This window comes from Manacus candei, unplaced genomic scaffold (assembly GCF_025592945.1).
Source record: "Manacus candei isolate 608988 ecotype Guabito, Panama unplaced genomic scaffold, ASM2559294v1 h1tg000023l, whole genome shotgun sequence".
In the NCBI taxonomy this organism is placed as follows: Eukaryota; Metazoa; Chordata; class Aves; order Passeriformes; family Pipridae; genus Manacus; species Manacus candei.
Genome location: NW_026138071.1, coordinates 11,755,241 through 11,780,088, shown reverse-complemented (window position 1 = coordinate 11,780,088; position 24,848 = coordinate 11,755,241). Strand labels below are relative to the sequence as shown.

The following is a 24,848-nucleotide window of genomic DNA, read 5'->3' as shown; positions in this document are numbered from 1 at the left end:
TCTAGCCAGATTACCATATGAAAATCTCAGCCCAAGAGAAAAATAGCTCTGCTTGGTTCAAGTCACATTTTTATTTTTTGAATAAAACTTGGGTGAACTCTTCTGTTTTTACTTTTTGTGCTACAATATCAATAATTAACACCAATTTGGATTAACACTTGAGGATTAAAGGATATAAGGTTAGAAAATTAACTGCATTATAGTTTGCAATTGCACATTAAGAGTGAGCTGGACTTCAATTTGGGGGCATAAAACAGGTCTAGAAAATGAACTCTTTGTATTATCAGAACACATTCTACAAGACTCCACAGTAGGTTAAGATACATCCAAGTCACTGCTTTTGCCAAAAAAGAACTCAAGAACTGCATCTGACTTGCTGACAGTGACCACTATTACTGCACATCATACTACCTGAAATTTCTGTACAAGAACATAGTTTCCCACCTAATAATTTCAAAATACCTCAAAACACTGATCCTTGGCTTTCAGTGCAATGAAACTGAAATTCCAGAGTGTTGCTTTTGAAGGGGAGAATGAAGTGAGAAAACCTAGCTTTTAAAAGTGAAAACTAAAAACCATTTTGTATTCACAAAAATAGATGCACTGCTTCAGAGAAATAACTAGAAAGACATTTTAAGTTAGCCTCGTCTCAATTTGTGTGTAGTATCATCTATGGATAGCACTACCTTTTCCTTTCTTTTGCTAATATAGCATACCTCTATGTACGAGGAAGGAAGAAAAGGACACTACATTTGCTTAAAGGCATTTATCAAGTGTTATAGTATTCGCAATGTACATTATGGTTCACTAGTTACTAGAAGGTCGCTTAAAGAAGTATTGTACACTAGATTCAGATCTAGTTCGGTATTTAGGGAAACTTACAGAGACTTTTCTTCAGTTATTCAGGGCCTGAATCCCGTGTCACGCCCACTTATTTCTTGCCTTGTAGTATCTTCTGCCATTTTTAATCATGGAGATTTTTTACCCTGAGTATTGCTTACCTATGGATTTTGGAAAAACAGGTACAGCTGGTCACCCCCTGCGGAGGCTGGGTACCCGCACGGCCTCGGCCGCGGTGCTTGTAATGGCGCTGCACCAGCGGCCCCGGGCAGCCCAGGACCCACCTCAGCGGGGCAGAGGCCGCCTCCCCTCCCCACCGCAATCCCCGGGGCTGAGAGCAGACTTCGCTGGGGCTACGGCAAGCTCCCGGCGCCAGCTACAAGCCCTGCCAGCACCGACTCCCTCAGAGCGCTGTCAAGCCCTGCCCGCCTCTGAGCGCCAGACGGCTGCAAGGCAAATGGCGAGCGCCATTTCGAAGCCCCTCACGGTTTTGAGGCGCGACCCCCATCCCACCCGGCGGCGGGCCGGGTCCGTAGGGCCAGAGACCTGGCGGGAGCTGAGCACACCTCAGAGACAGTGTTCTCTCTGTCTCCGCACAGCTGAGGAGCTGGGACCCCGGCCGCTCCCCCCCCCACCCCGGGCCGAGCGCTGAGGCGGCGGCGGCCCCCGCTGTGCCGGGGCGGCGCTCGGTCCCGTGAGGCGGCGCGCGCCGGTCCCTCAGAGCGGGCGCGGCCCGGCGGCTCCGGGAGAGGTGTCCGGGGGCAGGGCCGGGGGCGATTGGAAAAGGTCGGTTAACACCGTGAAAGAGTAATGTTCAGTGAGCTTTTACAGAGATAAAACCAAGGCGTAGATGTGCATAGCTAGCAGCATCACTGGGGCTAAACGCCTCAGTCGCCTCTGTGCATTCAGTTCGTTATGGAGAACAATGAATTGCGAGCGCAGCTCCACCTGTGCTCTGAGAAAGGGGTCCCGGTGAAGGAAATTATTTTATAAAGCACTTCTTCCCCCTTTGGGTGTGAATAGGGAGGAGATGTCCCAGCTCTGGACTTCTCCTTTGTACCCATTAGTCTTTATTTCAGCTTGCTTATAACCATTTTTCAGATTGGTTGTGGTTGCCTGATGAGAAGAAACTCAGGTAGCTATTTCTCTTAGACACTTTTCTTTGTTTACAAAAAAATCTTAGTAAAAGGGGAGGCTGTTCCTTTGCTCAATATGCCCATGGTTTTTTCCTTGTGAGCACATCACAGGGGCTCTTTCTCACTCAGTTTTCTGCAGCAATCTCTCTGCGTTTTTCCAGCTCATCAGGACCACCCTCTGCTTTTCCATGGAGGTTGTAACTGTACCCATCTCATACAATCTGATACAAGGAGAGCAACTGCTGTATCTATCAGCTTAGCGAGGGTGACTCACTCCACAGCATCCAGTACCACTTCAAATATGAAAGCATTGGTTCTTATCTATATTTAACAGTAGTCTGTAAGTAATCCTTATAATTAAAAATTTTTTTTATCCATAGATCTTTTTGTAATTATTTAAGATGCAAACTTTAAAGACTGAGGAGCAATGGCATTTTCTCTGCAAAACTCAGCACCACCTTTACCTTTTGATCTACCAGTGTTAAGTTTCTTACAGTGAATTGTTATCATTATGACCAAAGTACAGTAATTTATTTTACCTTTCTCTTGATTAGTGAACTCCGTGCTTTGTAATCCTATGGGCACACTTTTTTTCCCTACCATCCACATTATAGTAAATTATATCAGGATAATCCTTTATCAAAACTGAAAATAACTGATGTCAAACCTTGGTTCAGATGGTCAGCAGGAAATGTAAATCCTAAGCATTTTCTCAGAATTTAGCCCATGACAGCATTAGAATTTGAGGTGATACAACAGTCTCCAGAAGTTTTGCTGCGCAGTGCTCCATTTCACACTACTGTTTTGTTGAATTTTTGTATACTGGAGTATACAAAGTCTTTGTCATAAGCCATTATTTTCTCTTGTTGTCTGCAATTGTAAAATCACAGAATCACAGAATATTCTGAGTTGGAAGGGACCCGTAAGTATCATTGAGTCGAACTCTTACGTGAATGGCCCTATAGTACACAGGATTATATAAACACTGTAACAACAAATTCAAACATAGACAGCAAATAATAATATTGACATACATCACCACTAACAGGCTTGTCTAACAGGGTTGTGCATAAAGTTCTAAAGCATCAATACTTTTTTTTTATGAAGTTATGTAAGAAGCACCTAGATTCAAGCAAACATAACATCTACATGTAGTATTCTGCATGTATTTTTCAGGATACCCAAGAATTCTTTGATAATCAGAATCTAGAAGCTCTGCGTATTCCCAGATTTCTCACAGATTCTTATGTTGGTTTTTGAACCACTGGAATTTCCTCAGTTATCACTAAATGATTTTGGCTTGGGAGTTCTGTTACAAAACCTCATATTTTAATCTGCTTTATTTATCTCCCTGTACCTACTTGTTTTGTTCTGATGCTGATGGTTTATTTCCCCCTTTTCACTAGGTCCTTGCAGTCCATCTAGAATTCCTTTTCCAGACCCTGCCAGCCTGTTCAACATACCTTGTTTACAGTCAGGGTACAGTCACAATTGGGTAACGAAACTGTTGGAGCTACACAAGTGGTATGGTTATAGACTTCATATCCCACAATGGATTTCCAAACACACAACAGTCTTCCATGGTGCAGCAATTTTCATTGCAGTGGCTTTGTAAGTACAACTGAAACTCACAACTTGCCAGTAGAGTCATCTCTGGATTACAGAAATACGATAATGGGGAATTTGAAAAGGCAGCTAATTTATTGCAATTTAAGATGAAAAAAAAACCCAACACAACCCAAACACAACCCAACCCCCCTTAGCTTAACTTCTCAATTTCAGCAGGAGTAAATACCAAAGCACATAATCCTTTCATTTTTGTAATGTTATAAAGGTTAATGTTACTGTTTGCAGTCATGGGAAGTGTTGTCCATCCTAAACTACAATTTACATGAACATTACTTATTCTGAAGCCAAACCAAAACAAGCCATATTTAAGTACAGCTATTAATTTTTATCATTGCTTGCAAATCTCAGGTAGAAAAAACAATTCTTAATTGTTGTAGTGCTTCTGATTACATGTGCAGTAATGACAGACCCATTATACAATGGCTGCACTAATGCAAGCCATTCCTACTCTTAGAATACATTAGAAAATTAAATAATTTGTCATTTTTATGGCCGTGGTAGATGCCAGAAGGTGAAAAGCTGTTATTAAATGAAATTTTATAAAATGCTATAGCCTCAAGAATTGAATGGAAACAAAATATTTCATAGGCAGTAAATAGTCTACAGTATTTAACTGATGAGCTTATCCAAAGGGTATTCCGTGAAAGCGTTCAGTGGCTGATCATTAAGTGGGAATCTGCTCATGTTTAAATTGTCATACAATACTGACTTACACAGAAACATGTAACAAGTTATAAATAGAGGGATTTTATTCTCAAAACATACTATAAAGTAACCTACTCTATCTGTAATTAAAAGTTGAGATGCACTGTCTTACCCTGATTTGAAATCTTAAAATCTCTTTATTTAAATGGATATACACAAACATTCACTACAGTAAATTCCTTTAAAAGTTAGGAGGACTTCATGCTTTTAAAATACCTGATCATCCTGTGTGCATTCTTCTTTGTCCGGAGATGGACTTATGATTACAAGAATGCATGATTGCATTAAGCTACACACATCATAAACACGGGTGAATCAGAATTTAATGTAATAATACTAAACAGGTTTGCTGGAAGGGAAAAAACAGTTGCTGGAGAATTTAAGGACACTGCTGAAATGCATACTACTTTTGTGAAAATCTTCAGGCAGTTTTGAATTTACCTATATTTGTATGCAAATATAGATACAGCACTGTGAACTCTAAGTATCCAAGTTATGGTGTATTGTTTCATATTGTCTTGTGCTACCAGGTCACATAGGTGCTGCTCTGGTTTTCCTTTCTTAGCTTTTAAATAAATGCAAATGCACCTTATTTAAGGGTTTACTATCTTGAAGAAAACAGACTGTGTGTAAGGGGTTTGGTAGCCAAGGTCTTATTGCAGTTAGGTTTTTAGACTGACATCTGAAATGACAGCTTTTAGCTTTAATGTTTCTGTGCATACAAACACCATTGCTCTAGCTGAGACATCTAGTTTTCTTCTCTTGCACTAGTAGAAAAATCCTGAATACAAAACTACTGCATTACCTGAATACTGAGGACAGCAAGGGCAAAGCAACTGAGGAGTTTTACAGCATGGATAGAACAAAAAACAGCAAAGGGGACTGAAAAGGAGAGAACACTTCCATTCAAAAATTGTTCAGCAATGAAGGAAATTAAATACCAGCAATGTTAACATAAGAGTGGGTTCCACTGCCTCTGAAATCAAAGGAAGCAATGAGAAGAATATTGGAGCTTTATGCATATATTCAAAGATGATTTAAAGAAGAAGCCAGCAGCTGCAGAATACTCAGATAAGGACTAGAGAAGTTCAGCAAAACTGTGTAGGTGGCAGGGCAGCATTAAAGAATAATTACACTACCGCTGGGAAAGAGCAGAGAAGCAGTGCAACAATATAACAGTGCTAGCCAAGACTAAAGTGCGAGGTACATAACCACAGTCCAGCCCTTACAAATCATAAGCACAAACTGCAGACCTCAGGCAGACGCCTGGAAACAGAAGGGGGGAGATAGAATGCCTGATGTAGCGATAGCACTGAAATGTAAATAGCATTGCTGAACCACAGGGAGTTGGAATTATATTGGATTCATTCCCAGCTCCAAACTCCAGAGGAAAGGTGACTCAAAGGACTTAAAAGCCAACAACAAAAATACACACAGAAGAGCCTACTCTTCTAGAGCATTGTATGCTCTAGATACTAATTCCAAGAGAAAGAGCCATATAGAGTCTAGCAAGTGATGTGCACCAGTTAGTGGTACCTTGTGTACAGCTCTTCCATAACACAAGTCTGGTTTCCCATATATCATCAACTTACTCTTTATTCTGCAGAGCTGGAGTGTGATGCTCCCTAGAGTAATCCTTACTCTTGCTTTGTACATCCCATAGCTAATTATTATTTTAAAATTATTATTATCACAGAATATTCTGAGTTGGAAGGGACCCACAAAGATCATAGAGTCCAACTCTTAGCTCTGTGTGGAACATCCCTAAGAATCACACGATGTGCCTGTTATTATGTTTAAACCTATGCATTTATCTGAACCACTGAATGGCCTGTAACACTCAAATGCTAGGTCTGAGTAAGTATGTAGGACATAATTATAAATTTGGAAGATAAACTTATCCAAAGAACCAAAGTGCCTTCTCCTTACCTCTTCCCAGATACAATCTTCCCCCCGTATAGTGCAGAAAATTAAAAGCTGTAGAAGGAAAGAGTAAAATGAGATGATATTTCATGTTAAGGATATCTTATGCAAATTCCCTATAATTATGCTGTATACAATTCTAATAAACAACAATGCTGGCTAGGATGATTCTATTTTATTATTTGCTGTTTTTCTTCTTACATGTAATGGTTCCCTTAGTGTTCAAAATCCATCTTTCCTGCCACACACTTACAAGGGTAAATCACTTGAGTGGGCTATTTATTGTTGCTAGGGGAACCACCTTGTTGGTATTCACACACGTTAACATGTCTTTTGACATGTTTCTGAGGACAAGATGCAACACAGCTCTGCAGCATTGAGTGAAAAAAAATGTATTGCCGCATTCTTGGAAATATCCTCCCACGGAAGAGCAGCATTACTCAGTACCTTAGCTTCAGACTGCTTTGGATTTCTTACTTGTTTCTTTAGACAGATAAGAATTGTAAAATTATATGCAATAATCTGATTAATGGTTCCTAATTTTGCCCAGAATTAAACCAGAAAGAATACCAGTCTGTGAAATAAGTGTTGCTAAAATAGCACCCTTCTAATTTTTTTAAAATACTCTTTTCCTTGTATAAGGAAAATTTTCTGTATGAAATCTTGCTATTATTTAACTAAAAATACCCAATCCAAGTAGGGGTAAAGTGGAAGTAGGAGCCATTTCTGAGTAACCAGGTTATTTGAAGGTTATTTGAATTACATCAGTCATCTGCTGGAAAGTATCAGTTGTACGAATACTGCACTAGACTCACGAAAGGCAATAAGCCTCTTTAATGCTCAGAAAGTATTTGTTTCTTGAGAAAGCAGCTTCTGGCAGGACAAAAAAAGATGATGTAGAGATACTGAGGAGGGATTATTATGTCCAGTCACAGCTGACTATGAGAAACAACCCCATTTAAATTTCCTGTTGATTTTGATTACTGCCAACATATCTGTGGGACAAGGGACATATGAGGTTAAAGGAAGCAAAGTCTGAAAACATGCAGAAAGCATGAAAAGGACTCTATCTTGCTTAAGTCTTGTGTGCACATATATTTCTTTGATGATGAAGATCCTACTACCTGGATTTGCTCTAACACCAGTTGATCTAACATTAGAGCAGCACTTAAGATTTACTTACTGATCCAAACACGAGGTGTTCCCTGTCTTAAAGGAGCTTACAAAAGTTGAGACAAAACCAACAGGATAAAGTAGACAGCTAGAGAACCTAAATGAAACAATTATTAACACTTCCTTCAGCTGCCCTGAAAAGCTTAGTTTAACAAAACCTGCATGTCTCTATTAATGAGCAGTTCTCACCAAATACCTCATTGCAGAGCTGAGATTAAAACAGCAGCTCCACACTAAACTCTCTCTCGAACAACAGAAAATTGTCCTAGAACACAGACAGTATCTCTTAAGGTCTGTGGAGATACTTTGAAAAAATGCAAAGTTAGTTTTAAGTTTTCAAATTATGCGTAACAAATCTAAAATGACCCGCAATATAGAGCAAGAAAGCAGCCACACTCTCTACAAACTAGTTTTCAAGCTGTACCCCCTGGCTATCTCTGCATGAAGTACTCTGAGAAAATGCAATCTTATTTGAAAAGTATTGCTGTACAGTTGCAGAGGACTCTCCAGCTGGTTTAGGCTTCTTTTGTTGTGCAATACTAGAGAAACAAAGTAGTTGCATATACAACATGGACACAACAAAGGCATAAAAGAAGAGAGCTCCAGTTTTTCAAAGAAACAGAAAGAAAATAACACTTCTCACAGCAAACAGACTTAGTGGCTTCAACAGCCAGGTGCAAAGGATATTCCCTGTCAACTAAAAAACAGGCAAAGGCTCATTATCTGCTTTACGTATTTGCCAATACTGAACAAGTAATGCCCAAGAACATGTTGTTCTGATTTGGCAAATGCTTCAGTTCCGTTCTACATTAAAATGGGACCCATACACATTTGGTCACCAGATTTAAGGCCATAGTATAGAGACAGTAAATATTTTAACAATAGTTTTTCTAAGTGTTGAGCATGGAGATTACTTGTTTTTTCCAGTTCTAATCTCTGAAAGGTATTTTGCTTTTTTTTTTTTTTTTCAAACATTAAAAATAAAAAAAATCCAACCATGAGGAATAAGCTCAGCATAACTGATTTCAATCAAAATTCTTAAAAAATTCAGTAGTAACAAGCCATCCTATGATAGGAAATGTATTAAATAACAAGTGATGTAAGCAATTCCAGTAGCTCAATTAACACAGACATTATGGGCAGCATAAGACATTGCCTGACAGAGTTCTATTTCACAGGAAAAGTTTTCTTCCAGAAAAGTCCTGCTCCATAACAGCAGGTAATGGAAGAAGGAAAAAGAAACCCATTAGCTGCAGTTCTTCAAACGTTGTTTCCATACTCAGTGGAAATGGAAAGGTTAGGCATCCATGTGGTACATACAAGGGATAAAGACAAAAGGAATAAGTTGTTTACTGGGTAGTAAATCATTCAGTGATGTGAGAGGTTTCCACAGAACCAGCTCCCAATTTTCACAAATTCAGACCAGTCTGCTCTACATCAAGTGACAGAATTACAGGAAATGGCTTTGCACATAATGGTACTTTAAGAAAAGCTCATTTTGAGACATTTTAACTGGAACTCAGAGCTAAATTTAAAATGTTTTTCAAAAGAGTGGGATTTTTTCCCCATATTTTCCTGTACCATGCAAAAGCATACATCATGAAAGACATGTTTTAGGGTAGTAAGGGTAGCCTTTTGCAACTATCATTTATTTAACAAGATTAACTTTTGCTTTCTCAGTAGTATTTCAAAGAATTGCAATATTTAAAGCATATGGCATTAAATCTTTCGAATTGTTAGTGGTAGGAAAGTACAAATGATACAGTGAATAATAGAAAAGTTAAAACTTATCAATTAAAAGGATTTTTAATTTGGTAAAATACTCTGGCCCATCTCTACAGCTAAGAATTCATGAAGTGTTTGACTTCACAGAGAATATGCTTTTCCTGCTTAAGGACATCAATTTGCAGCAACTGATAACCTCACACAACCGAGCAAGATGACAAGTGCAGTGAAAGGACATTGCAGGAAGAGAAGAGGCTGGGGAAGTCACAAGGCTGAACTTGCAGGAGCTGGAACTCTTCTCGGAGTAAGAGAATTTGCAGGGAAACAACTGTGCATCTGAGAAAACACGTGAGTAGGGACTTCAGGCACTGTGCCCTCCCAAAAGGACATTCGTGCAGCGTGGCCTTCAGCCCAGCAGTGTGGATCTCACTGACTGCAGTGAGCAATCTCACTCAAACAAACAACACAAACTGTCACACAGAGACAGCCTCCTCTCATTAAATGCACTTCCTCATATCCTGATAATTCACAGCAGTGAACCTCCACATACTGGGTCAGCTCATTCCTGTAGGTTTCTTACTTTGCAAACAGCATAATTTCATTCTTATCCATGCTAATGCTCAGGCAGGCTTCATTTATCACTACCCCCACCTCTGAGAAAAGAAAGCAAAAAGCAGGACTGCAGAATCTGGGTTAGATGAAAATTAGATCTAAATCCTAAGAAGATCAGCACAAAACTCAGCCTCCTCTGGCAACTATACACACAACAGAAACCGATCTCATGGGACTCTGAAAGAACATTTGTTGGATACTGCAGGAAAATATCCTGTTTTAAAAGAAAAAAATGTAATTTCCTTGTGAAATACTGTGAGTTATGCAAGATTCCTATTGCAGGGATGATGAAAATATTCACTGACAATTTCAGGCCACCACTGATGGTGACAGATGCTTTTATCCATAGGTCAAGATCAAAAAGACAACTGTTTCACCAAATTTCTCAAAGGTCAAAAGAAAAGGAAAAATTTAATACATAAATATGTACATTCATCAAAGAAATAGTTATTCCAGAAACAGATTTGACAGAAAAGATCAAGCACAGTTATCCCAGAAGTACAGTTTCTCAACTCAACATTTTAACCTCAGCATTTTGCAGCAGCAATGCTGTAATAGCTGGCATAAAATTAAGCACAACTTTAAGTGCTATACCTACGACTAAAATAATCCAAATTACTAATACAAAATACATGACTGTGTGTAAGTAACAAATCAAAACACATACCAGGTTTACTCTCTATGCAAAGTATTTTGCATGCATAAGCTTTCCATATTTAAATAATTGCCTGGCTATTGGGTGGAATTCAATGTTGTTTTGGATGACCGAGGTAGAGAGAAAAAAAATTCATGACCACACAGATTGACAGTAGACTTTTATTAACATATCTTACAATGCTGATTACTGTATTCCTAGTTTTATAATCTTCTGATGTGTTATCAAGGTTGATTTAGATTCTACAGTAATGTACTGTACTTAAATGATCATTCATACAGGATATCACACCAGAATATTTGAGTAATACACGCACACACCACTCTAGTTTGGACCTGTTATTTTTCAAGGTTAGCTTAACAAAGTAGGATTAAAAAAGTTATGGGGGAAATAAAAATTCTTGTTTAGCAGCATGCAAGGATATTCAAGTACAATTTTTCAACCAAGTAATTTTTTGTTGTTGTTGTTGTTTTTAAATCGACTGGTGACTAATTCACCAGTACTATAATAAACACTATGAAATACCCAGATGTTAAAGTTAAGGCTAATAGTTTTACTTCACATCCATATGCACAACCAGAGAACATTCCATTTTAAATAAAACACAGTAATCAAATTTCGGACACATTATCTCTTGTATATATAGCATTGGAGCTTCAAACTACAGATGTACTCAAGTTCAGGAGCCCTGTAATAATGTTATGCTGGCAATGTAAAGAATCTTTTTGCTCTTTAACCACATTTACAAAATGGCCTGATATTCATAATGAGCAATGCAAAAATATCACAGGCAGAACTTATAATACAGTATCAAAAAAGTACTATTTTGGAAAAGACAGCCATTTAGTCGGTGAAACAGAGTAATTCTAATCTTACAGGAAGTACTGTAATACTTTTGAAATATATATATATTTATATGTATGTATAAAAACCAGCATCCTTTATTGTAGGGTTTTCGAATTGCAGGTATTCAGAAAAACTCATTGTATTTACTTACTTTTCCTTCAGTCTGTTCTTGATTGCTATACAGTAATTTTATTTCCCCTATACACTTTTCACTAGATAATGACTTCCACTGGGGAACTCTTTTCTTTGTGGTTTTATCATAAGATGTTTTTATTTTACACATATAAATTTTATTTTACACTCAAGCTATGAAAGTCAAAACTACCAGGAACTGCTTGGTAGTACTGTATGAAATAGCCAACGAATGTCCAACACTTGTGAAAAACATTAGTAGCAATATATTACATACCAGTATTTTAACTACAGTCTTTCCTACCTACTTACACTGTGGGGTTTAGCCCAGTCATGTCTGTTCTCATGAATTTCTTAGTCCTCTAAGCATAAACTCTTTTGGCATTCATCCAGTGAGGCTGCACATGCATTGGTTGTTCATCCAGGCTACTACCTCTGTTGATTTTTCTCTTTATTTATTTTTCCTTTTTTAGGAAACCAAGCAGAAAGAACAGTGATTACTTTCAACAAATACAATATAGAGGAACCTCCTGAAATGACAGCAAAGGTACAAAATTATGATTCACTTTCAAAATAGCCTGCACATTCCCAATCCAATCATTCTGAAACATACATCTGGTTTGGAATGACAGGAGGCTTATGGTCGTTATGCTTATAACTGGGATCTGCTATGTTGGGCACCATACAAATTCTCTATATACAGCAATTTCTGTATGTTATGTTTCTGTATGTTATCACTAAAAGTTTATTCAATTTATATGAAAAAAAAATCTCCTTTCTGAAAAAAAAAAAAAAAAAAGAAGACAGAATGTGTGTTCTGGATTAGATTAAGAGCAATAAGAAACCTAATGTACAGCTATTTCATTTATTCATGGAGAAAAAAAATTATGAATTTCCTGAGAATGCATACATTTTCAGTAATGCCTGAAATATTTCAATAGACCTCTTATAAGTGAAATTCTCTTTAAAATTCAGCTTTCATACCAATTGTTACCATGCAGTCTCACAATCGTTTTACAGACCTGTCTAATTACAAATGCGATCAAGCAAAAACCTGAAGCCAACACAAAAAAGGCGAAGAAATTTTATCCAACATATTTAGTAAATGTAGTAGACATATACACAGTTTCAGCAAAAATTGCTAAAAACTCAACTCCATGCAGAGAAAAATAAAAACCTGACAGCTACCCCTGGAGCCTCTAAATAACTCTACGTAAAATTTGTGCTTCTTAACAATAATGGGCTTTAAAAAAACACAAGCAAAATGGACTACTGAGTGCAATCAGATTGCTCACACCATTTTGAGGATTTAATTTCAATTATTATATCATTCTTTAGTAGCAACAACAGCTCGTTTTGCAAAGATTTCACATGTTGACAAAGTTCCATTTCCCTTTTATGCCCATACCCCACTTCACCCCGCGCCAAAGAGCCAAACTCCCATTCGGTTAAAGCTATTGTCGGTCACGATGCATTCATTCATGGTAACAGCAGTGATATGGGGTGTAGATGATGATGATGATTTACAAGCCATTATAATGTGGCCCCCATCTTTTATTGATATGATCAAAAGTATGAGACACCCACTGCTGCTCAAGCACTTTGTATCTTTCCTTGCATATGTAGAGGGGTTTACCACGCCTGGAGAGGGGGAAAAAATCAAAAAAGAAAACAAATGGTTAATATACCAAATAAACAGAAATATGCTTCATTGTATAATCAACAAATGGTATTCATAAAACTTTTTTCACAGGGTAAGCGTGCATTTTTATTGGTGAGGGGCTTTCAGTTTTGCTTTTAATAGGATAACTGCTGGGACTTCTCTTCCTCACACTGGATAGCAGAATCCAGAAACAATCACTTGTTTTCTTGACCATGAGTATTTTGAAAGTTATGCTCCTTCCCAACACTGGAGTCCAACTGTATTGTTTGATTAAAGGCCAAACAACACCTTTGGAAGACAAGTGTTTCCCAGTGCAAGACTCGATTGACTGTCATTGGGAATGGCAACATAGGAATCTGTCTATTGGGTGCCAGGTGTGTGTAACTCAAAGATCACGATTACACCACCTTTAGGCCAAAAAAACTCCCAAAAGCCCAAAGGAAAAAAAATCAGTCCAACTTTCAGTAAATGGGGATTTTCCATTCTTCCACACAAGGAAGGCAGAGATCTATCATTATCTGTTACTGCATGTCACATGATGAAGTTGATCTACACAGTGGCGGCAACAATGAAACACACTTGTAATGAAAACATTACCTAAGATCTCTGTCTTCTTCACCATGTGCATCTAGATAAACAGAACCCCAAAGGCAAAAACGATGGCCTCTTATGATGATGATAACAGATGCGTTAATCAAAAGAAATATTCCTGTCCCAGCTCCACAGTTTTGAGAATGCTGTAACATTACGGGTGTAGAAAGGCAAGAGTGAAAAGATTCTGTTAGTGTCTGTCAACTTTATAACAGAAAGAATTTAAAAAATAGAACTTAGTTTTGCTTCAAATAACATGCACACATTATTTACTAAGAACTAATTTGGTAAGTGATGGCCTGCCCCAAAATCTCCTTCCAAACCAGAATTCAGTGTCTTGTGCTGCCGTAACAACACCTGTATGCAACAGCCATTCCCTACTCAAAAAGGGAGGATATTTGTTATCATGTAAAAATGAATTACAAAAATAAGCAAAAATAGTCTCTACAATATTTCCAATTTGTTGTTGTACAGAAAATTATATAGGATTACCAAACATTTTCCACAGATAGCAAGAATAGGAGAAAGTATTCCAAAAAACTTAATATTACCTCTTTTACAACAGTCTGTATTGTTAAACGTTTGCTTTCTCTATCCATGCTGACAGATCTAGTCTATGTCTCTAAAAATCTAGTACCAAGTTTGAATAATTCTTGCTTTTTTCAATATGTCTTTCATCTCTATGAAAGATCTATACTCACCAATTCATTTTAGCAATTAAAAAATGCCCTCTTCCTATATGGTTTTATTACAATTAGGAGCTATAATACAATCAACTATAACAAAAATTAATTAATGATATAGATTTTTTTATAGCTTTCTGTTTTCATTAAACTTGACACCTTAAATATAACTGTAAATTCTATTCTAAATTTTGCCCACTCCTCCTTCTCCTACAATATTAGCATTATGAGAGAGAAACGCGAGTTCAAACAATTTCAAAATGGTCCAAGATTCCTTTGAAATTTCTTTGATTTGATTTTATGCCTCATTTGTGAATATCTCTAACAAATTCCTCTCAGTTCTGTAAAGGCCATGAAGTTTGTCTTCCTCTAACTATTCTATGGAATAAAGAGAAGAGCTGTCAAAGCAAACCTTTATTGTAGTCAGAAAAACAACACTAGATGTTGTCCAACTCAGGTTCCTCAAAGAACTTATATATATGCTGACTAGAAAACTGCTGCTGAAAAAGTTGAAAACCTTAAAACAACACTTATTTATTTATAGTCTGTAGATCACTAGTAGGTGGTCAGGTGTATCAGAAAGTACTCAATCCAATCACACATTGATATTCTATGGATGCAGAAAGCAAGGAAACAAAACAGAGGAAAATTAAGATAATATATGAACAATCAGAATGTAAACAAATTTCAACTGGCTATGAATCAAAACCATGTGTCAACAATGGTTTTGTAAGACAATGGCTTTGTAAGACTTTTATAAAAAGGTTAAATAGGTTACTATGCAAGTAAATTGTTCTTCAGAATCCAGTCTCTGTCTGTCCATCAGAAATAAGCACTAAACTGTATTACTGGGGGTTAGACTAGTTGACCTTCAAAGATCCCTTCCAACCCAAATGATTCTATGATTATATAAACACATTTTGAAAAGAAAACCATCCAAATTGAGCAATGGAATTAAAAACTATTAATGAGTGGGACAATCAATTATAAAATTTGAATTAACTCTCTCTTACCAGTACACATTCACAGTAACTCTGTTGTTTGCAACACAGTCCTTTCAAGCATACAAAAGTACCACAAACTAGACAAACAGCAGGATCTTTAGGAACCTTGGTACAAACAGAACAAGTCTTTCTGTGATAATACTGAAAAATAGTATTATAATTCTCAGGCAACTGAAGGAGGCGTGGTAAGTCCCATTTAGGCTCCTGAATAAGCAAAGCCTACAAATAAAATAAGAATATATCAGTTCTGTGCATTTGTTTAAGCATTTGTACTTCTAAGAAAAGAAAATACCAAAGAAAAGAAGCATGCAGTTTAAAAATTCTCATTTTTTTTGCATTTCACAAATTTAGAAGTCAAATATCACCTTGCAATAGTCACCTGCTCCTGGCTGATCACCCTGCCCAACTGCAGTCACATTTCATCCTTTGTAACAGATGCAAAATGGGCACAAGCCTTTTCCCAAGGATGTTTTCTATAAATGTGACACCTTTTAAATGCAAAAATTTTCACAGCTAAAACAAGAGGACTAAGAGTGATCGACAGGGAAGACTCTCACTCCCTACTCTGTTAGCTTAGTAATATCAACGTGCTGCTTCAAAACCCTGACCTGGAATATAAAACCTGTTTCCCAGATAAAATTTAGACTTAAACTTGCAAAAACAGAACTGAAGTTAGGCTCTGTAAATGATATCTGAAGACATCTGCCTGTTTTTCAGAACTGTGTTGCACACAGATTTTGAGACCATTAAGAACATAACCAAAACTCACAAGTTTTGATAAGACAGGCACTACCTAAATACTGCTTTGAAAGCCTAACTCTTCTCATTTGCTCTTATAAACACTGTCCATTTTATGGTTTTTTTTGTTTGTTTGTTGTGTGTTTTCCTTCATCATAGTCATTTTTACTGAGTTTGTAATCGACAGGCACAGCAGTCAGATGGGATCTTTTCTGCAAGGTGCAAAATTTTTTTGAAGAGTGTATGACCTTGAAACCTAACATGCAAAAAAGAAAATAAAAAGAAATACTGTATTTGTACCTGGTTCCTTTTCAATCATGGAAAGAATGGTATCAGTTTCACTGCAATCTATCTCAAACGTCTATCAGATTGGCAGCAACTGTATTTTGAGATTAATCTGAGTATTCAAATTTTCACAGGTGCAGATCATGTTGCAGAGTAAAGAATGCATCTGGCTTGCCTCTGACACCATAAACTTATGAGAGGGGGACTTGAATTGTTGAGATGAAACTTTGTTATAAAAAAAAATGCACTCATGTCAAAACATTTCTATTTCAAAACTGATTATTCCAGTTGCACTAATTCAAATCTTGGTATTATTTCTTTATCCTTCAGAGAAAATGTATCATCTTTTATCAGTCAACTATTAAAAAGTCTTTATCCTTTTCATCTTTTTCAGTATTGCAACTGAAATGCAATGTTGATAATGAAAAAATATTGATAATGTCTAACAGGCAAGAAAAACTTCTGATATGTATTTTCTTAAAAGACAAAGTTTCTACTACATGTTCTTGAGTGGCTACAGGTGCAGAAGACATTTCGTATCATCTAGGGATAGCATTCCAATTTTCTGTGTCCAGCAATCATATCAAAACCAGATAGGTTTTCTTCTTCCTGTTTTTAACCAATTCAACACATATCCACTAATAATTCTCATTACAATTTCTCTCTCACAAGTTATATTCTCAGATCCTTACCCAAAACAACAGTACATGTGCATAATGAATCAAGCAATAAATAGCTGCTTCCACATTGAGGCTATTTTGGAAGAAGTAATTTTGCTACATACCTTTACTTGATCTGGATGTCTATCAGCAAATGAAGCCAATTCTGAGCACCACTGTGATATCATGTCAAATGCTGGCACTGGCCAATCGAGACAAGAGGCACTGGTGAACTGGTGAGCTGACTGAAAAGATGGTAACAGACCCAGGCAGCTTGCAAGAACTGTGAATTCTTCCTCTTCCTTTTTAGTATGAAATCAGAGAAGTTTAGATTAATACCTACAGTCCGAATTTTTAAACAGTTTATTAAAGATATATCTATTTCAAGAAAAAAGTAAAGATATTCTAGTACTACGATGCTAATACTCATGTTCAGAGACATAGGAAAGGTTCAGGTTTTCCTGGATCACCACAAACTGAACTCTTGAAACACAAGAAAAATGGTCAGCAAAAAAACCCAAACCAAACCAAACCTCCCTCCCCCCCCCAAAAAAAACCATAAACCAAACCCCCCACAAAACCACAAATCCAAACCCCACAAATAAAACAAGAAAGCCCCAGTCTCCACAATAATTTTTTTCCTGTTCAGCACCCCAAACTGGCTTGTAGCTATTTTACAGAGGAGATGATGTTGAGGCAAGGAAATGAGGGAGCTGACCCGCAGAAAACTCTACTTAAATTAGTCATGGAACTTAAACATAATTGTCTGCTGATGCAATGCCTCTGAGAATGAAGTCCAAGTATTAACAAGCATTAAGCAAAATCAGGACTGAATTCCATTCTCTGTGAAAATTATGCCATCTCTGCAAATGCTGGACAGGTTTTAAAAAGTATGTTGGTATTTTAAGACAAGCACCTATGACCTAATTAAATAAGCATGAATTTGCTGAAGTTTAAGAATACAGTACCATTTTTTTGAAAACCACATTGAAAACAAATTTATAGAAGACAAAAAATGCTGCATAACAGTGATATAAAATATGATTTAAAAAATATACCATGAAAAAGACACCTTTGTGTCTCATTTTTTGACTTCTAGCTTTTAGATTGAAACATTTGGGTGGGGCCCCCTCATTCTGTACCTGACAGCTAGGCAAGTCCACTCCAAAAAGATGGTGTTGAAGAAGGCTTGTAATCCTGAGGAAAGGTAGGCAGAACTGCTGCAGATCACGCTCTACAGAATCCGGATTTACCTATAGGGCAGGAAGCAATTACTAAATTCTGTCCCAGGTAAGTTATCTCCTAGGTAAGAAACTTCAATATGAACCAAATATTTTTAAGCATACTATACTGCATCAAACATACATTCCAAAGGCCAGCATTTTACTAATAATCTGAAAGACCTCTGTAGGTTTTCTTTCCCCCTCAACAAATGGGGTTTCTACTTAAATATTCACTTTTCCATCTTTCTGAAAGGCATATGATTAAAATCCATACATATTATTAAACCCCATAAATATAAGAAGTATTTGTCAATAACTTTCTCAACGCAGTAGTGGCCACATCTGATATTATTAAAAAAAAGATTTGCACAGGCAAACTGTCCCAAAGGGATATGCTCTGATCTAGAAAATAAAGACTTGTACTGTAAGTCTTTAGCAAGATCAGAGAAAAATCATTATAATGAGGCCAAAATACTTCCAGGGGACATGCTGGTTAAGTTCTCCAGAAAATTGCCAATACCACTGCTAATTCTTCAGTGTCTCCTTCTTCATATATCTTCCCCTTAGACAGCTCACTAATCACATGACCCAGCAATACTTCCCAAGATTTTTCTCCACTGGATGTATTCTGCAAATAAGAAAAGAAATCCAAAAAGTACTGGTCATGAAAAGGAGAAAATGTTGCTGTACAAGTAAGAGCAATGAAGTATATTTCCTTTGATCAACACATGAATTTTTGACATTCAAAGATACATACAGCATAAAAAAAATAAAAATATATAATTCTACAGAAAGGGACTGCATTTAGCTCAAGTGAAATATGAACTGCTACTTGAATTACATATACTCTAAACTGTTACATGAAAGCACTTTTATAATGTTTGCATTTCTCATGTTTTTTCTGTGAGTATATAAATGCTTACTTTAAAACTTGAAAGAATCACTTCATGGATACATCATGTTTTGACAGAATTTGAATTCTAATACAAGTAATTTTTTTTTAAAAAGTAATTTTCTAAAACATACCAACCAGAATGAATGAAAAAACACTTGCTATATATTTTAAGTTGAATCGAGCCTATCAGAAAATGCAGTTGTGTCTGGAGTAAACAATATTTACTACAGATGGAAAATACATAGGAGTAGAAAGATGTGCCCTCACTTTACTTGTAAATACTAGCAAAAGGCAAGGAAACAATAGTGACAAATCTTCTCTGTCTCTTCATCACATGAGCACTCTAGACCACATAATGAGAGAAATCTATATAGCTAGCCACAAATAGCAAAAACGAGTTGGAAGAGTCAAGAAGCTTTTTTCTCCACCAACAAGGTTGCCTGCTTTTTTCCAGGAAAGGAGTCCATCAGAGCAACCACCATGGTTTATCCAGGAAGGCTTCAATTTCACAGGAAGGAAAGCTGCACTTACTCAAAATCATTGCAACAAAGTCAAGATTGAAACGACAGAGATACAGACTCAAATCTGAAAGTCAGTTTTGGAACTATATTCATTGAGAAGCTTTTACGTCTCATCACATACCGAAACTTGCAAAAATTGCACACCCAGAAACAAAACAGTGGAATTCTGTGAAGCAGAAGCAAATTATTACATGGAAAGCAGAAGCACCTGTTACATTCCTACCAGAAATACATAAGCAAAATTTCATAAATGTTTTAATAAACTAACCAACCTTTTTCAGAGCTCCTGCCTCTTTCCATGCCAGCCTATCTTCAGCACCACATTTAACAGAAATTGCTGCCAAGGCTTGAGTATACAATAAAGTGAACAGCACTTTTATAATGCAGGTGAAGTGTTCTGTAAAACAAAGAAAGTAATTTTTAAACACTTGATATTTTTAGCAAATATAATGATTACAGAGCCTCTAGTTATGGAAGTGTTGCTTCTCAAATGAAGAGCAAACAAAAAGAACAACCCCTCAAAACATACAGAACAACATCTATTTACTGGTTTTCAGAAATGACTTGGCAGCCATAGTGAACAGAACAAGCACAAGGTGAGTAATTTTCCACTGCTCTGTACGGTTATCTTAATCCTGATCAGCAGTGACTTCCTCCAAGTGACCTGGTGATGCTCCAAAATTCTATTTTGTCCAAAGGTTACAACAAGTTAAGCTACTGATTACTGTAGATGTAAGCAAATGCATATCCCACCATCTCTTCTGGTACCCATCTGGGGTAAGTGACATTCATACAAATACTGGAAGAGTTAAGTTCCCAAAGAAATCCCCACAAGGACATTTAGTGTACTTCAGTTTCTACCCCTTCACTTCCAGATATGGATCCAGCCATACCAGACTTGTTGCAAAACATGCCTGAGTACTGGACCTCATGTGCACACAGAAGGAGGACAAAAGGCAGGCTGTCACTTTAGAACTTACCTTACTTTCAAAGATCCTTACAATTTTTTGTAACATTTAAAGGATTATTATCTCCTACAGCAAGGCTGCAGGAGAAAGGCTTTGAAATCTTTTTGGGGAAGCTAGCAACAGAAACAAAATAAGACTTCCTAAAATTGGAACAGGAAAAAAAAGCGATCATTCTCTGAAATGAAGATATGGTAGCAATCCTTTTTTATCTTTTTACTTTAGGTTGTATTTCCCATCCCAAATTATCTATTTTGTTTTCAAATCTAGGCAGATCAAAGAAATTTCTATCATAACTTACACCATTCCTTAAGCAAAAACATAACTGTAACATATATCTAAAACAATGTAGACAAAAATGAGGGTTTTAAGAAGTCCTCTCAGGCTTTGAAGTCAAGCAAAACAATTTTATTTGCATAAGCACCTCACAAAAACTGGGTCGAATTCATTCTTTTTTCCCCAAAGGATTTAAACAAGCTTCATATGTGGAAATGAGAAAGAGGTAAGGAAAATGAAACACCTTGCTTCTCCTTTCTTCTATCTAATATCAAAACACACACAGCTAGGACTTGAGTACATAATTAAATTTGTGAAATAACAATTGCTTGTTTATGTAACAAATCAACGCAGGCATGGATTTTGAAACCTTTTACTATCACTGAATATAAACTATAAGCACAGTTTAAGCACCTAAAAGATCATTTGTTATATAATTAAAAGTGGTCTTTTTTCTGTATTATCTTCCTATGGAGCTTGTGTTAAACATGACACAAATGCTGCTGTACTTCATGCCCCCCCCTCTAGAGCAGGTAGCATTATACTGATATATCCTCTCCACATTTCTCCAGAAGGAGAATTTACCAGATCCCACTAGATCTCTTGGCTGTATTTTTTTCCTCTGCTGAAGCCTCCATTTTCTTAACAATCCTACTCCTGAGGAATAATAGCAGGCAAGCTCTCAGGAAATCTTCTGGGACTGAAAAATCCAAGACTAAACCACACACACGCTCAGAATTGTAAAAATTGCCTCTTTGATCTGAGATACAGGCTGTAATCAAGAGCTAGAACTGAGTTCAAGTATTGAGTTCTGTCCCCATCAACAGCAGGTACAAGCGATAGAAATCAACTTTGCACAGTGAAAGCAAGAATGAAAACCACTGCACTTAAGAGCAGCAAAGCCAGACCACTGGTCAACAGGCACCAACCTGCCACAGCCCACGTCATCTCGGAGTTCTGCTCAGGTGCTTACAGTGCTCAACACTGCGTGTCTTTGCACCCCATAAAACTATTACATTTTTAAATTTCTGGTTTCTGTTAAATATAATTGCTCCTTGTCCCTATCCCCCCCTTAATGCTAATTATTCAATTAACCAGAAATATATCTAGCCCATATTATGTTTTTAAAACTAAATGAATGTTCTTGTATTTAATTACACCTATGCGACTCAGAAATGACTATGAATTACATTTTTGGAGAATCCAGAATTGGACAAAAAATACAAGCTCCCACATCCAGGTCACCCTGAAGAAGTCTTGACTTCTGTACAAACCAACCTCACATTTTCTTTTTTTTTCTTTTTTTTGGGAGGGGAAAATATCTCAGGAGCAGCTCAGAGGTAGCATGCTGTGTAATGAGCATCAAGGCTTTTTTATAGTCCCAAAAGCATGCCATGGGAGACATACTAAAACCATCATTCAGAACATCAATTATCATTTCATTACTATGTTATCTCTTACTTGTAAAATGCCAAATACTTGACAGCTCTAGGTACCTGTACCACTAGAGCTGTTACATTCTTGTCTACTGCAAAGAGCAACTTTGTTTGACTTCACACAATGTGCACGTGGGGGGCTGTGTGCTGCTTTCCTGCTGACCCCCTGGTGCAGGCTGTGCTTTTGCTACATCAGCTTTTCTAATTAATAATTCTAGAGCTTGCAAGTAGGTCTGTATGCTGTGCAGGGTTCTGCACTAGAATGCAGTTAGGACTTCTGTCCTTAATCTGACAGTCTGACAGTTTAAAAGTATTATTATTATGGTTAGGACATTATAATCAGAACAGGTTAATCCAGAACTTTTGTCCTTATTTTTTAAAAACATTGAGAAATAGTTTTATGTTCCTGTTTTTAAAACCTTTTGGAACCAAATTATTCCAAAGCATCCCATTATAAATATATTAAGCAACAGCCTTAAAAATGAAATTTATACAGGAAACACTTCTAGAACTCTAATTTTAACATTAGTGCAAGAAATGTGCAGATAAATAAGTGTATTATTAACAATATGTGTCTTTTAATTTCAGTATCATATTAGACAATTTAACTTTGGCAGGTAATGACTATAGAAGGAATCCACAAAGAGAACCAGAAGCAAAATTAAGGACATAGGACCTTTTTTAGTGAATTTGGAAGGAGATCTTTGTATAAATAACCTTTGAAAAATACTCCTCTTAATCTAAAGCTTAAACTGTTATTTGAAAATTGACTTCAGAACAAAGGAAGACAGCACTGAACTTCAGATAATCCTTGAGAGGTATATTAAAGTTCCAGGATACAAATAAATTTTTCAGCTTCGACACTGAAACTGGATACTATTCAAGTTGATTACATCCATTCTATATTTAGTCAGAACCTTATCCAATCATTAAAGAGAAGTGTTAGTGTTCGACTGAGCGCTGCTTGCTGCATTTTTGTTGCATGTTAGTGAAACTTCATAGAAAAAGAATCTGTCAGAACATTCAGGTTAGATTCTTCAGCAACTGAACCTTATAAGAATTACAGAAAAGAGGGGCTGAATTTAGGTTTTACAATTAGAGAAGAAAACCTTTCCCACAGTTCAAAGAAGCTGGGCTAAACTCTCAAAATCAGATTTCAAGTTGGAACACATTCACGACACCCAAATCCTGGATCTCGTCACAGCAGCCCTGTACCCTGTCAGAGCAATGCCAGGCTGTGTAACAGCCTGATGGCAAATGCCTGCACTGCTTCGTGGCCCTCCTGGCATGTGTGGCACCAAGCACAGCACCAGGCCATTGCTGGCCCACTGACCACCAATTCTATGCACCTACTGGCCTCAGGCTCACTCCTGTTCACCCAGACCCCAGTTTTTAAGTACTCTATAATGATATTTTTTTATATTCAATGCAATGCAGAAACTGAAATCACAAGCTACAAACACTCTACACTTCTAGAAATCTGGACTTGGGGGTCCAAAGACAGGTGCAAGGAAAATAAAACTTTTTACAATTGATGGTAACAAAGTAGAATGTCCAATTTTAATTAAACTACTTCTTTAACATCCAGAAATTGCATTGCAGAAAGGACTGGTGGGGGGGTGTTGAATTCAATTTACAAGGACAGATTTAAGTTCTGATAACCACCAAGCCACTCTCTCCATTTCTGTACATACACCACCATTTGCTATTTCTGTAAGAAAGGAGCTAAACCCAAAATCTTTGTTTTGTATGGAGTCCCAATCCACCATACCATGAACACTGTCCATCCTCTGCACAACTGCCACAGAATTGAAGCGGAAACTTCTTATGTGGATTATTATTTATCTAGTCTTGTACAATTTCAAAATGCTGAACATTTGAAGCCTGTAAAACCTCTGTCCATGTTCTAATGTGAAACTCAAATGAAAAAAAGTTTCACAAATGGTTTTAGTATCTTGAACACAACGTTTATTTTGCCAGCTACACTACACAGGAGGTAAACACTATCATCCTCATTCCCTCCTCTGTAAATTGGTTAATGCTTGTAAATGCTCTGATCTCCACCACAACGTTTTTTCCGTAGTAGTCTTCATTCTTTCTCATGGGTTCAGATCAATTTTCTCCTCTGAATGAAGAGGCTGAACAGTAATGACATTTTTATTGCTTTAATCGATGCCAGATTGAAAAAGATACCACCTATCCAACAGTTAATAGGGTAGTTAATGCAATTCCCAGGACTACATCTGAAGGGCAAGAGACGAGGTTTGAGCCCTCCTTACAGAGCACTCAGTGTTCTTAACAAAACCCAGTGTCAACAAAACGGATTTTGAGTACAAACATGAAAGAGAGGTAGTATTTGATGACCAGTTCTAGTTTCCTGTAAGGACACAGGGCAATACAGTTAAGTCTATTGCTAAAAAATATATCTGGAAATATCTGCCAATACACAGAGGTATCCACCTCTGTCTGTATATCATTGTACAGCCAAGTCCACAGTTCCTGCACCCCACCACAATGCCAAAGCAGCACGGAC

At 37.0% G+C, this 24,848-nt stretch overlaps 2 protein-coding genes and 1 long non-coding RNA gene across 17 annotated transcripts in view; 1 reads left to right on the top strand and 2 right to left on the bottom strand.

The window, feature by feature from the left end:
* MYO3B (myosin IIIB) overlaps positions 1-1,536 on the bottom strand; it is a 198,163-nt gene extending 196,627 nt beyond the window's left edge. For 8 of the 9 annotated variants that reach the window (XR_007904525.1, XR_007904526.1, XR_007904527.1 and 5 more), the window contains exons 1-2: positions 1,407-1,518; positions 883-1,001 (exon numbers count right to left, since the gene is read on the bottom strand). The gene's annotated coding sequence lies outside the window, so the exon portion shown is untranslated. Of the gene's footprint in view, positions 1-882; positions 1,002-1,406 lie in introns of all 9 variants that reach the window. The other variant, XM_051787359.1, reaches the window with a different exon arrangement.
* A 683-nt stretch (positions 1,537-2,219) lies between these two features.
* Positions 2,220-9,991, top strand: LOC127471077 (uncharacterized). The gene is made up of 3 exons (XR_007904545.1): positions 2,220-2,316; positions 3,383-3,587; positions 9,279-9,991. It is a non-coding gene; the product is annotated as an uncharacterized LOC127471077 (long non-coding RNA).
* Positions 9,992-10,124: 133 nt separating this feature from the next.
* The window catches only part of UBR3 (ubiquitin protein ligase E3 component n-recognin 3), a 105,936-nt gene continuing 91,212 nt past the window's right edge, over positions 10,125-24,848 (bottom strand). For all 7 annotated transcript variants that reach the window (XM_051787334.1, XM_051787335.1, XM_051787336.1 and 4 more), the window contains 7 exons: positions 19,911-20,035; positions 18,743-18,850; positions 18,142-18,252; positions 17,125-17,301; positions 15,327-15,536; positions 13,637-13,776; positions 10,125-13,017 (listed from right to left, as the gene is read on the bottom strand). In XM_051787334.1, the coding sequence (XP_051643294.1) occupies positions 12,900-13,017; positions 13,637-13,776; positions 15,327-15,536; positions 17,125-17,301; positions 18,142-18,252; positions 18,743-18,850; positions 19,911-20,035 (989 nt within the window). In that variant the 3' untranslated portion in view covers positions 10,125-12,899. The remainder of the gene's footprint in view (positions 13,018-13,636; positions 13,777-15,326; positions 15,537-17,124; positions 17,302-18,141; positions 18,253-18,742; positions 18,851-19,910; positions 20,036-24,848) is intronic.